This window comes from Lepidochelys kempii, chromosome 1 (assembly GCF_965140265.1).
Source record: "Lepidochelys kempii isolate rLepKem1 chromosome 1, rLepKem1.hap2, whole genome shotgun sequence".
NCBI classification, from domain to species: domain Eukaryota; kingdom Metazoa; phylum Chordata; order Testudines; family Cheloniidae; genus Lepidochelys; species Lepidochelys kempii.
Window position 1 is genome coordinate 111,311,162 of NC_133256.1, and position 13,803 is coordinate 111,324,964.

Consider the following 13,803-nt stretch of genomic DNA (forward strand, 5'->3'; position numbering starts at 1 on the left):
AAGGGACTTCAGGAGGTCATCTAGTCCAACCCCCTGCTCGAAGCAGGACCAATCCCCAATTTTTGCCCCATATCCCTAAATGGCCCCCTCAAGGATTGAACTCACAACCGTGGGTTTAGCAGGCCAAAGCTCAAACCACTGAGCTATCCCTCCCCCCACAGCAGACGGATGGATATGTCTGCCCCTATTCAGCACCCTCTGGCCTCCACTTGCTTGGCTTTTCTCCAGCTCCCGTAGCATGCTCAAAATGGCACTTAAGACAGAAAATTCAACAGTTAAAAGTGGGCTTTTTAATCCCAAAGATTTTTAATCCCATGCTCATAGACCAAAATATGTATCCTCCCTAGTTTCCCATGCTGCTTGATGTTCCCTGCTCAACCACCTCTGCCTCCTCTCCCTGCTTTTCATTCTTGTGGTTCAGTAAAAGATAGTGGCCCTGCAGCTATGAAAAAAAAATTTAAAAGACAAATGCATTGCATCTGAGTCAGTTTTATTGTAGCAAAACAAAAAGCAAGAAATACACCAGTAGAAAATGCATTTAAACCCACAGTTTTGTCATTGCTCTGAGCTCTTTTAGATTTTAAGATTTTCATACATGTACAGTTAAACATGTTAAATTGGCCACTTGAGATTACAGAGGCTGTTTTAAGTCTTTTATGTTGCATAGACTCTATAAAGTACACTGGACTCTCACTAGAACGCGGGATTTGGGATATATGCGCGGTACCGCATTAACGCAGGGACCGCGTTAAAATTAATTGCAATTAAAGTGATTAAATTTGGGATCCATGGCAGCGACCACGTTTTATGTGAATTTGCGCTATAAAGACGTGCGTTCTAGCGAGGGTCCGGTGTATTTGTGATTTGCAGGTGTTACAAAAGGCATTTTTTCATCAAGCACTTATTTGTTGAATTATATTACATTGCTAAACCCATTGCATTGTTAACAGGACATGCCTCACAGCTGCAAAATTCTGTATTTTTTTATATCACACTTTGCTCTCATCCCTTGGTATGATAAATGAGAATTCTAGGCAAAGATAGCAATCTAGTTTGGCAAGCATTTGACAAGGCCCTGCTTGCTTCTTAGGGCCACCCACCTAGGTAGTGTTTCCCTTCCATTAAGCAACAGTTTGAGGGGGCACCATCCTAGCATGTAGCATGTTGCATATTTTGTCAGTTGTTCTCCGTTTACCTTTCTGCACAGGACCCATCTCTGCCTCTTAAGAATACACCTCAGGATAATATTCCCCATTTAAGGACAGCTCCCAAGAGTGTACATGCAATTACTAGCCTATTCCTTGGGGAACCCCACTCTCCATTCTTCTCACCCCCAAAAATTGTATAAGGGGCCATTTAAAGGGTATCTCTACACCATGGTGTGGGGACCTGATCTGAGGCAAAATATCTTAAATTGTCTTACCATCTTCTAGCACACCAGGCCAGACAATGGAATTCCAAAATTGATAATTTGATGGTAAATAATAGAAGTAACATTCTATCATTGATGATGGCTAATATTGGTACAGTAACTGCTTTATTGTTTCTCTGTTCTCATAGCAACTGGCATGGCATGACCCACACAGAGAGGAGCGTTATCAGTATCTCAATGCCTGGCCAATCTCCAAGGGAAGAGAAAGAGGATGAGGGAAGAGATGTTTGCTGACCTCATGAATGGGTCACAGCAGAAAGCAAAACACCCAAAGGATTGGAGGGGAGTGTACACTTCCATGACAGCAACTCCAAGAGTTGATTTACCAACACCAAACTGGTTAGTTACTGACCAGTAGCAATTGGATAAGGCAGTTTTCCAAATGGCAATGGCCACATACTTCTCCACACTGAGAGGAACTGTCATATTAGTGATTTGGCACTGGAGATCTGGGGTAAGTTCTGTGTAGATTCCAGGGAACTGGCCTTCCAATTCCACTGCTGGTTATACCAGGACTGCAGTCAGTGCTGGCTGGCTAGGCCCAGAGACAGTGCTCCATCGAGTGAAGCCAGTCCAGTAAAATGTCATGCAGAAGTAACTGCTTGGTTTCATTCTCCTCCTCCTCCTCTAGCAGTATCCATATGAAATCTTAGTGGTTATAGTGATGGCATTCTTCCTTCTCCTCAAAAGCCACCTGCCTGCATGATTAACAGTACCTCTGGTATTCTGTTTGTATTAATCAGTGCCTACTTCATGGTGTTCCATGCTGCCTGATAGCAGTTTGAACATTTGTTTGCAGCTGAAACAGTTGAAAATGACTAGCTAGTGAAAACAAGACCGATTTTGGGATACTGTGGAAGGAATCATGGGAATTTGACACTAAATCCCAGAAGCTCAGTAGATATCCCACAATCCAACACGGTAAGCAAGCCATACTGCATTGAGTATAGAACAGTGCATCCTGGGATATCTGCCCAGAATGGTGTTCACTTTTTTCAAAAAAGCGTGATACTGTGTGGATGCTACAATTCACAAAGGAAGTAGCTTAAACCACTTCACACAAAGCAGTGTTGATGCACTCTTTTAGTTTAGTTATAACTATAATTATAGTAAAGAAAACTATGTTGAAAAAGTGTTCCCTGTAGACAGGGCCTAAGGGCCCAATCCTATGGGTTTTTGAGTGCCTCTTGAAAAACACTTAAGACCCTTAGAGTAGAACACATTTTGCAGAGCTTCCAAAGGACAATGGCTATTTTGGGGTTGATAGGGTTAGTATACTTTCAATCATCCAGAAGTTCATAATATCCCTGATTCTCCATTGCCTTGTACCTTATGTGGTCATTTATATGCATGCAAAGTGAAGGTCTTATAGATATATAATACTATCAATTCAGAATTACCAATTCTAAATTTATATCTCCTTTTCACTCATACACTTTACATATTATAAATGACCACACAAAGTGCAAGGCAGCAGATAATCTGGTCCAGTGTATTTTATCTTGACATCACAGTGTATGTGCAAAATTGTCAAATTTTGTTCCTCAACTATATTTTAGTATGTGCATGGATGGGGAAATTTATTTCAGACTCCAAAATGTGTGTGGGAGGAGTGGGGAAAGAGGGGTTCACAAGAGCAGAAATGCAAGAAAATTGACAGTTAATGTTCCTGTCACATCAGGGCACAAGGAGGAATCCCTTCATTTTCTGACTAATATCTATGGTAAAATTGTAGAAATCTTGGCTGTGAGTTTTCTCACTTTTGTGGTCTTGTGTTATTTCACTGTAGGTTGTGGGGGTTTTTGGGTAAAATACACAAACCAAATGTTTCTATTCCCCCCTAGCTCTTCTGAACCCCAGTCTGTGACTCACACAGCAGTCCCATGTGCCCCATGGTGTCCGTGCCTCCTGACCTGGCCCCACATGGAGGGTGCTGTGAGGAACACAACCTCTTCTCTTCCCTATTTGCAGCTGGGGCTGGGGCTGCCGCTGCCCCCCCCCCTTTCCGGGAGCAGCTGCTCTTTGTTCTGGTGCCAAAGTGGCCCCTGATGGGCGAAAGGCATAATTGTAGCACCTTTCTGCAAGGAAAAATTTTTTGCGTAACACATAAATTCTGTGTGGGCACAGTATTCTCCCAGGAGTAACTATTAGGCGCCTAACAAGGGGAGTATAAAATGGAAACCTTGATAGCTTTCACACCTCTTACATTTCCCAGAGTACAACAGTGATCCCAAACTGGCTGGCCCTACCTCTCTGATTCATCTCTGAGAAATAATATATTTTGGGATTGTGGAAATGGCTTCATTTGAGGAATGAACTCACAACTGCTAAGTACTCTCATAGCCATACCTATTTATTGTAATAAACCAACTATAGCTAGGGGAGAATCCCACTTTGATAGTGCAGCTTTGCACACATGTTTTTGCATTTTTGTGTGCTGTGAGTGGTGATTTTGGTCCATAATATTTAAACGTTTTTATTACCGTAAATCTTGTGGCTACACTGGATCCCTTCAAAACATGTAAGATAATTTTTGAAGTCTGTACTTTCCAGAACACAGAATCCTATCTACTCTTTCTGGTAGTCATATATTTAATCTCTGCTAACAGCAATAATAAACGCTTAATGTAAAATAAAATTCACTGTTTTAAATGTTTGACTCAATTGTGAAATGTATTCAATCTAACAAATATAAGTGTAAAAGGACAGAAAAATATTGCTGTTTCATGTGTCGGGGGAAAATAGATTGTGGTGCCAAAGCAGGTGGAAAACATCTGCTACTGAAATATTAGGCGTTTAGAAATGTTTCTGAGAGGATAAATCTTTTTGTTTTTCTATTCTCTTTTACAATGGTTACTGTTCCGTGTCAAGGTTTCTGATATTTTATAGGTAATAAGTGCCTGACCTTATAAAGTGCTGAGCACCGTCAACTCGCATGTAAAGTAAGTGGAAATTGAGGATGCTCTGCAACTTTGCAGGATCAGGACCTAAAAATGGCAAAAAATATTTTTATTTTCTGCAAACAGTGGAGTAGTAGTCCTAAATTCATACACAAAACCTGCATTAATAGGAGTTGTAACCATCATCTGCTTCCAGAGATATTTGGTAGTTGGTCCAAATGCTTGTAAATCAGAGGCACAGCAGTTTCCTTAAGGGACAGAGAAAGATCTATAATGCTCCCTTCAGTTACACTTCTAATTTTTTTTTGACAGTATGAAATTGCAAGAATTTAAGGGATAAGGAAATAAGCATGAAATTGCTCTAATTTTCGCCACATCTGGTGTATTCAAAGAAGCCTATTTCTGCTTCATATGTCCTAGTGTATTTCTTTAATAGTTGAAATGTTTATAAAAATACATTAAACACGTTTTTCCGTTTTCCAGGCAGTAATTTTTCTTGGATGCACAATACGTTTTTGGCATGTGTACCAAACAACTTCATTTACTTAGTTAAGAATTTTATTAACAGATTCATTTTTCTTACACTAACATTGTCTTTAATTCCAGCATTTCTGCTTTGGCAGCAAAGAGCCACAAGCAAAAGTATTTGATATGAGCAGTTTAACAATGCAATCAAGTTAATCTTTAATCAATACTGAAATAATTTAGGCCTTAGTTCAGTCAAGCACCTAAGCATGTGCGTAACATGAAACACATGAGTACTCCTACTGAGACAAGCAAGTACAGAGGAGGGAGCCCTCTGCTTCCTGGGAGGTGACAGTTATCCAAAAGTCTTTCTGGTTGCTCCAGCCACTAGCACAGTGGTTCTCAACTATGGTCCACCGCTTGTTCAGGGAAAGCCCCTGGCGGCCCAGGCCAGTTTGTTTACCTGCCGCATCCGCAGGTTCGGCCGATCGCGGCTCCCACTGGCCGCGGTTCGCCGCTCCAGGGCAATGGGGGCTGCAGGAAGCGGTGCAGGCCGAGGGATGTGCAGTTGAGAACCACTGCACTAGCAGCGCATACATGGTGCCTGTGTGATCTCAACTTAAATGTTCTTCAAATGTCAAATCACAAAGCCTTTCTACTTATAAAGTAAACAAAGCCAAGTTAATTTAATGATATTGTTTATTACTCTATTCTGCATTCATATTGAAATTTATCTAAAAAGGCACTGACTGTTTCTCATTGAAATCAATAGTAGGGAAACTCATTCTATCATAGTACAGCCTTTTCATGGCTGGTCATGGCTACCTCCATATAGTACACTCAGTGCCATCCACTTGCATAGAAATGTTGAAACTTTCATCAATATCATTCAATTCATATTTATTTTTATAGATAAAATACATTTTTCAGATATAAATCTGTGTCATTAACACTGTTTCTTTTAGACTGATGTCTTTCATTGAGTTATAAATAAACATTTTTATTTTTTAATTCATATATAAATTGAAAAATGTCTCAATTTAAGATCCCATTGGAATTAGTGCTCTTTAAAAATGCTAGATAATGAACATTTCATTTACAGTAAATGGGTATCCATCCCAACAGCTCTGTCTAATTCAGAAGGATCAGAAAAATTCTCCTTCAGATTTGTGTCCTCATGGATCCCACTCTAGCTGCATGTGTGCCCCACGTGCATAAGATTGGAATCTTTAAAAAGCAGTGTCTGTTAGACCACACCTGAACTGTGCACGTCCTTGTGCCCCACATCAAGACATAAAGGGCAGAGCAACTGCACCTGTCCCTCCTTTCCCCCTTACTGTGTGGGGCAGTGAAATGGAACAAGAGGTGTCCTGCTACCGTTACTGGAATCTGCTTCAGTCATGAATTAGCTGGCTGGTTAGGGTTTGCGCTCAACTTTAAATTTTCCACATTATTATTTGAGTTCTATCATAACAACAAAATATGTAAAAACCCCTAAATTTAATTTTTCCATCTATGCAATGCAAAATGCTGGTATCAAAGCCCTCGAGCTTCAAACTGTGTGCCTCCTGTGATAGTCTAATTTCACTCACAGATAGCCACAGCCCTTCTCTATTTTGTCTCACTGAGCGCCACATATCAGACTGATGCCCAATGTGGTGTTCATTCTCAACAAGAACAAAGTTCAGGGTCATGTGTCTGAATAATCCATGAGAGGAAATTCATATCCTGAAGAGCAAGGATCAACTTCCAGGAAATCGAACCTTTTCTAAGTCTCTGTCAGCCAATGTCTCTGCCAGCTGGTGTGCAGCACCTAAGGTTGGAACTGGCATACGTCCTTGGCACCATCAGGCAAGGAACTGGCATCAAATACCACCTCACTACTGCTTACCACATCAGCACCAAAGACTGGTACTGCCTCTTCAACAAGGCAAGAAAGGCCCAAACACCGGGATAAGGATGATTCTCAGCACTTATCTCTTTCTTTCCATAAGAAGAAGCACAAACCATTGGAATATCATACAAGAAGATTTGGATGACCTTGAAGCCTGGAGTAACAGAAAAGGGATGAAATTTAATAGTACAAAGTGCAAGGGTCTATAAGAATTTCTGGTACAAGCTGGGGGCTTATCACTTGGAAGTGACAGAGGAGGAGAAAGACCTGGGTGTATGGGTCAATCACAGGATAACTATGAGCCACCAATTTGATGCAGCTGTGAAAAAGGCAAATGTGGTCCTAGGATGTATCAGGCAAGGCATTTCCAGTAGAGAGAGAGAAGCGTTAATTCCATTGTACAGGGCACTGTTAAGACCTCATCTGGAATACTGTTTACAATTCTGGTCACCCTTGTTCAAGAAAGATGAATTCAGACTGGAACAGGTGCAGAGAATTACTAGGACGATCAGAGGAATGGAAGGCCTATCTTATGGGAGGAGACTGAAAGAGCTTGGTTTGTTTAGCCTAGCAAGAAGAAGGCTGAGTGGGGGTATGGTCGCTCTATATAAATACATTAGCTGGGTGAGAGGGGTAAACAGCAGGGAGGATGAAGAGTTGTTTAAGCTAAAGGTCAGTGTTGGCACAAGAACATTGGGTAAAAACTTCAGAGCTCCAGCTGGTTACCTGCAGGGCTCAGAAAAGGATTTTTCCCCCAAGTTAACTGTGTCTCATTGATTTATTTATTTATTTATTTTATTGTGTCCTTCTTCTGATGCATGCAAAATGGCCACAGCTACCATGGTTGTTCCATCCAATTTCAGTCCTTACCTTTCACCCCTCATTCTCCCTCTGTCTTCAGGGACCCTTCTCATGAAAATCAGCTAAAGGAAAAAGTGACTTCTCTGCTTTTGTAGTACCCCCTAGAGGAGTTTCTGCTAGAGTGGAGGAGAGAAGCTTCTACTCCCAATATATCTTTATCACTCCCGCTCCAAAAAGGGATCCTACAGACCTGAGAAGATTGATCAAATATATGAACTGTTTCAGATTTAGGATGGTAATGCTTGCCTGCATTGTCCCTTCCCATCGGGTTCAACGCTGGTTCATGGCTCAGCTTACAAGACACATGCTTCAGTATTGCCATCCATCCAGCCCACAGGAAGTACTTGCAATTCATAGTAGGGCCCCATCACTATCAATACAAAGTTCTACCATTAGGTGTCTCCACATTACCAAGAGTCTTTACAAAATGCCTAGCTGCACTGGCAGCACATCTGAAGAGACAGGGTATTCACATGTACCCATATGTAGACGATTGGCTGATCCAAGGTAGGGCCCACGAGGAAGTTGCCACAGCTCAGCTCTGAATTATGTCCTCCTTTTATTCAGACAGCTGGGCCTCTTGGTCAGTTTTGAAAAATCATCTCTCAACCAACTAGAAACAATAAATAGAAGCCTTAATTGACTCCAAATCAGCTAAAGCATGTTTCAGAAGACTGATTTATTTATCTTCAGATGATAATTACCAGTATGAAATTGACTCCATCAACTACAGTAAGAAACTTCCTCAGACTTTTGGGCCATGTGTCAGCTTGCACAGATGATGCCGCTAGCCAGACTTCACCTGCATCTATGACAAGGATGGTTGTGGTTGATGTATCACCTTGCAAGATATCAAATGAACATATGGGTTGCTGTCCCTATACACATTTTTTCGGCACTGAACTGGTGACCCCAAGAGTGGGGTGCACTTCTCTGCCTCTCCTACACAGACATTGATCACAGATGCATCAGGTACAAGTTGAGGTACACACCTGGATCACCTCCAAATACAAGGGACTTGGTTTCAAAAGGACATGACTCTTCACATAAATGTTCTAAAATTATGAACAATCAGAATAACTTGCATGGCATTCCTGCCTGTTCTGCAGTTCCTCACACTCAACACATCTGCAATGCACTATATAAACAAGCAAGAAGGTGCCTTTTAATCACCTCTATGTCAGGAGGCAATCAAGTTATAGACGTGGTGTCAACAACATGGTATTACCCCCATTGCTTTTTATCTGCCAGGAGTCAGGAATAACCCAGTAGACTTCCTAAGCAGACAGTTTATCACCACCCACAAGTGATGTCTGAAGAGCTCCATCATCAAGCCAATATTTCTCTGGTGGGGAAATCTCATTGTAGAATTGATTGGCACCAAAGATAAGACAAAATGCCCAGCCTTTTCTTCTAAGGAGGCATGAACCTGGGATCAGTGCAAAACGCTTTCCTCAGACCGTGGTAGTCAAGGCCTCATGTATGTACACATTTTCACTGATTTGCTTGAGTCCAATCAGGCAAGATGCAGTTGCACTGATCCTGATTGCTCCATATTGGCGAAGACAAGTCTAATTGTAATGGTCAGGGTGTAGGCCGCTGGGCCAGTAGTGTCCACTGGGCTGGGGTTGAAGGCAGGAGACAAGACTAGTTACCAAGCCAAGCCAGGATCAAACTTGGGGTGGTACTTCCTGTGGTACCTAAACCTCCAGTAATTGTTGGTTGCAGCTTTACTCTCTAGTGATGATAAGGATATTACAGCCCGCCCTTCCTCTCCGCTTTTTCATATTCCTCCTTATTTGGAATTCTGAATTGGTGGCAGAACTGTGGGATGGTTGCAGCAGTTCTGCTCATTATGCCCATGGCAGGGGGCTGGGGAGGCATGAGCACATGTAGGGCACAGACACAGCCCCAGCCCCAGCATACACTGCTTTTTAAACCATGCTGTCACATGGATGGGGACCATGTGGGATCCCCAGAGATGACAACATTGCGAAGAACACAGTTATTATCAGGTCAGTAACCATTCATTCTTCTAGTGGAAATGTTTGGGTGTTGGCAATAACTGTAAATTACCTGCTGGATTTATATACAAGTCTGTCAAAAATGAATCATTTGTTTTTATTTTTATATGTCCCAGGATATATTCTTGCTATTTATCAAAAGGTTTAATCTTTTTTTAAAGATGGATGTCTGTAAAGACAAAGTGACAGTTTGGCAACTGCCAGTCAATCTAATCTCCCCCTCCCCAATATCAGCAGCAAAAGACTTCCTGAGCATGCTAAAGAAATACCCAGTGGCATTGCCAATATCCGTAGTTCTTATGTCACTATCATAGGAAAGTGGGCCTAATGGCTATAAGCGGGCACAGAATGGAAACACATACTCCAAGATTTGAAAAAGGGACTTTTGTCTCCTAATTCAGAATTAAACTCCACAGTTGCCAGGATGTGGAATATCCTGGAAATCAATTCCGTTTTGCTTGGCTCCTGTGATTTTGTAAGTGTGTATGTAAAAGTTGCATTCTGTGATATGCAAGTTTAATGCAATCATTTCATAAGATAAATGAGAATTATGACAGGATTTTTCTAATTTTGCTTCTTTCTTCATTCCTGAACATGACAATAAATAACAGAAAATAAAATTGTTTCTTGTTGCAGTCTTTATCCTCATCTCTACTCAAGAGCATACATTAATTTTAGAAATCCTGATGACATCCTTCTTTTTAGGGATCGCTTTGATGGCTATGTCTTCATTGATAATAAAGGTTAGACTATTTACATTTTTTTAAAAATCTCAGTGCGACCTGTTTATTACATATTTGATTTTTTCTGGAATTAACACATATAAACCTGTATTCTTTGTAGCACTACAGGACAGTAAGTATTTTGGAAATCTTTACTCAATATAGGTAGTTAATTACATACTAAAACATATAATTAAAAGAGCATCAAGATTGCAAAGTCAAGCACTCAAAAGTTAAGAAATGCCAGATTTAAATTTGACTGGCAATCTTAATTTGGCCCCTTTGTGCATATGACATTCTTTATTTACATGATCACATACTTTTTTTCCGTAGGACTCCTGCCCCATTTGGTGCTTAAGATGGTGTTGCTCACCGAGTGGGTAGCTATTCAGTATTTTTGTTTTTTATCCTCATCATTCAGCATGTGGTGACATGCCTTATTTATCACACCATCCAAACCCTATTAATTTCTTCTTGGGCTTGTCTATGAAGCTCATCACCATCGTATCTGAGTGCTTCACAAACATTAATGAATTGATCTTTATGATATGGCTGGGAGATAAGGTGGTATTATTTATCCCATTTTATGCATGGGGAATGGAGGCCAAAATGGTCACGTCTCTACTACTTTTGGATGCCCAATTGGAGCGGCTTATGGCCTTATTTTTCAGAGTACTTAGATTTTATTGCACTTTATATGTTCAGAGCACAGTTCCTATTGGCTTTAGTTGCAGTTGTGACTGCTCAGCACTTTTGCAAATCAGACCTCAGGTATCTCAAGGTGGGTACCAAGAAAATGAGGGGCACACAATTAGTGGACACCTGTGCAAAGCTTGGTTTAGGTGACTTGCCCAACATCACATAGGAACTTTGTGGCACAGGCAGGAATAGAATTTAGTTCTACAACTGCCTTAACTATCAAACTATCCTTTCTCTTCCTGCAGTCCCCTGCCTCTTTCTGAACACTCCTTCCAAATTTGGCAACAAATAAAATGGGTCCTACAGACAACAACCTCAGTCACTGCACATCCCTCATTCCTTCCTTCCTTCCTTCCTTCCTTCTTTCCATCCTGCATGCTGAATGAGGCTGGGGGCCTGTGTATACAATAGTGTGTGATCCTGTTATTGAAGATTACTATAAGGGGGTCAAATTAAGGTTGTACAGATAACATTGATTCTGGCATTTCCTAACTTTTGAGTGCTTGACTGCAACCTTAATGATCTTGTAATTTAAAGTACATCTATGCTGCAGCTGGGAGTGTGTCCCAGCTTGGGCAGGCAGGCATGTGCTAGCTGTGCTTGAGCTAGTGCGCTAAAAATAGCAGTGTATCCAGGGGAAGCATGAGTGGCAGCTTGGGTAGCTGTCCAAGTACAGTACTGTCTAGGTGGCTTTGTATTCATGCAGCTAGCCCCACCTGCTGCCCATGCAACCCCTGGCTACACTACTATTTTTAGTGCACTAGCTCAAGCAGAGCTAGCGCATCTGTCTTCTCGAGCTGGGAAGCACACTCCTCGCTGTAATGTAGACATACGCTTTGTTTTTTAACGTAGTTTTCTAGGTTTTTAAAAAACCACAGGGAAAAAAACAAAAATCCATGTTGTGGAAATCATATTAACCTCCATATGGGTCATCAGCAGAGATGGGACCTTTAGATCCACAGCACAGACCTCTACCACTTGAGCCAACTGAGTAACTGGTAGCAATAGTAGACTGTTATCCTGTGTATGGATCAGCCAGTAAAGAGGGATGAGACACTTAATTTGCCATTGGTTTTCATGCTATTTGCTAGACAGCAAAGGAATGTTGAGATACAGAAATCCTGGGTTCAATTTCAGGGTCTGGAGAGGAGTGTCTTCTAGTGGTTAAAGACTCTTCATATATCTTTGCCCTCAGAGCGTCCCTGTCTCCTGGTGCTCCGATCCCACTGCCCTGTCTCCGCTCTCTGCTCTTATTCCCTTCTTGAGTTCCTGACCCTGTTTCCCTGTGCTTCTGTTCACTCTTCTGACTCTTTCCTATCTGCCCTGCCTCCCCTAGTTCCTGCCCCATCCCTCCCTCTGCTACTAATCTCCTTCTCTTTTTCCACCTTATCTATGGCTCTTGTCCCTGTCCTTACCTGTGTTCCTCTCTCCCCAACTGTTATCCCACCATTCTCCAATTTCTGTCCCTGTTCCACCCCATAGTCCTGTCCCACCTCTCCAGCTATTGTCACCGTCGCCCCTGCTTCCATTCTCCCCCCTACACCCTCTGCTCCTATCTGCTCCTCCCCAGCTCCTGCCCTTGCCCCATCCTAGTTCCTCTTCTCTACCCACCCTGCTGCATTAGAGGGAAGTGGTTTCCTCCTCATCCTGGCTGCCTGCTTGCCATCAGGTGGAGCACTGAGAACACCGGAGAGACCACCTCTCTGCTCTCAGGTCTGGTGCTGGGTTACACAGTGGCCCTGGGAGAGCAATTGCAGGGAAAGTCCCGCTCAACCCCTTCAGCCGTGGGATAGAGCATGCTCACTTACTTGGTGTGGTGGCACATGTGCAGTCAGGGAGGAGCTGTCAGGGATAGAATCACAGAATATCAGGGTTGGAAGGGACCTCAGAAGATCATCTAGTCCAACCCCCTGCTCAAAGCAGGACCAATCCCCAATTTTTGCCCCAGATCCCTAAATGGCCCCATCAAGGATTGAACTCACAACCCTGGGTTTAGCAGGCCAATGCTCAAACCACTGAGCTATCCCTCCCCGCATGAGCTATCCCTCCCCGCTCCATGCTCAGTGGAGAGAGCATCTTTGGAGAATTTATCTGCTAAACTCTGACAGTTCTCTACTGAGCACGTACCAACTGAGATATGATAGAGATGTTATTTTGCCAAATTCGGGGGAATTTTCACAGGGATGGCAAAAAGCACATCTCTGGCACAAAGTTAAACCCCTGCAAAATTTCAAGTCCCTGCTCCAAAGTTGGGAGGTGTTAGGGCTTCTCATCAAAACAGTTGTAAGAATATTTTAAACATGACAAAAATTGTATTTTTCCCTCAAGCCAGGTTTCCAGTGAAGTTGGGCAACTTTTGTGTGAACCTGGGCTGATTTATGGTTTTGAGTGCAAAACAGGCAAAACTCAAAAGTTTCACATAGTTTTGACTCGAAATAAATTCCATCTGTTTCATCTCAATTTTTCTTTAACGTTTTTGGGTTTATTCTAACCCCAGAGTTAGAGCAGACTTTATGGACTGAGAACCTATGCAAGTGAAAACAAGAAGGTGACTTGCACAAACTCATGTAAACTAAAATGACGGCGTTTCACACAGCTTTACATGTTGCTAGATTTAAATGGAGATGTCATCCCCTTTGTCATCCCCTCCTAGCAACAAAACTATAGAAATATCTCAGTTGTTTTATGCAGTGTTGTAGCTATATTGGTCTCAGGATATTAGGTAATGTCTTTTATTGGACCAATTTCTGTTATTGAAAGAGATGATCTCTGGGCTTAGCTTTCATATGTCAGTTTGTTAACTCAG

The 13,803-nt window shown here is 42.0% G+C and overlaps 1 protein-coding gene across 1 annotated transcript in view; it reads left to right on the top strand.

Moving 5' to 3' along the window:
• The window catches only part of UPF3A (UPF3A regulator of nonsense mediated mRNA decay), a 48,037-nt gene that overhangs the window by 7,584 nt on the left and 26,650 nt on the right, over positions 1-13,803 (top strand). Inside the window, exon 3 of the mRNA XM_073350747.1 lies at positions 10,213-10,319. Within this exon, the coding sequence (XP_073206848.1) occupies positions 10,213-10,319 (107 nt within the window). The remainder of the gene's footprint in view (positions 1-10,212; positions 10,320-13,803) is intronic.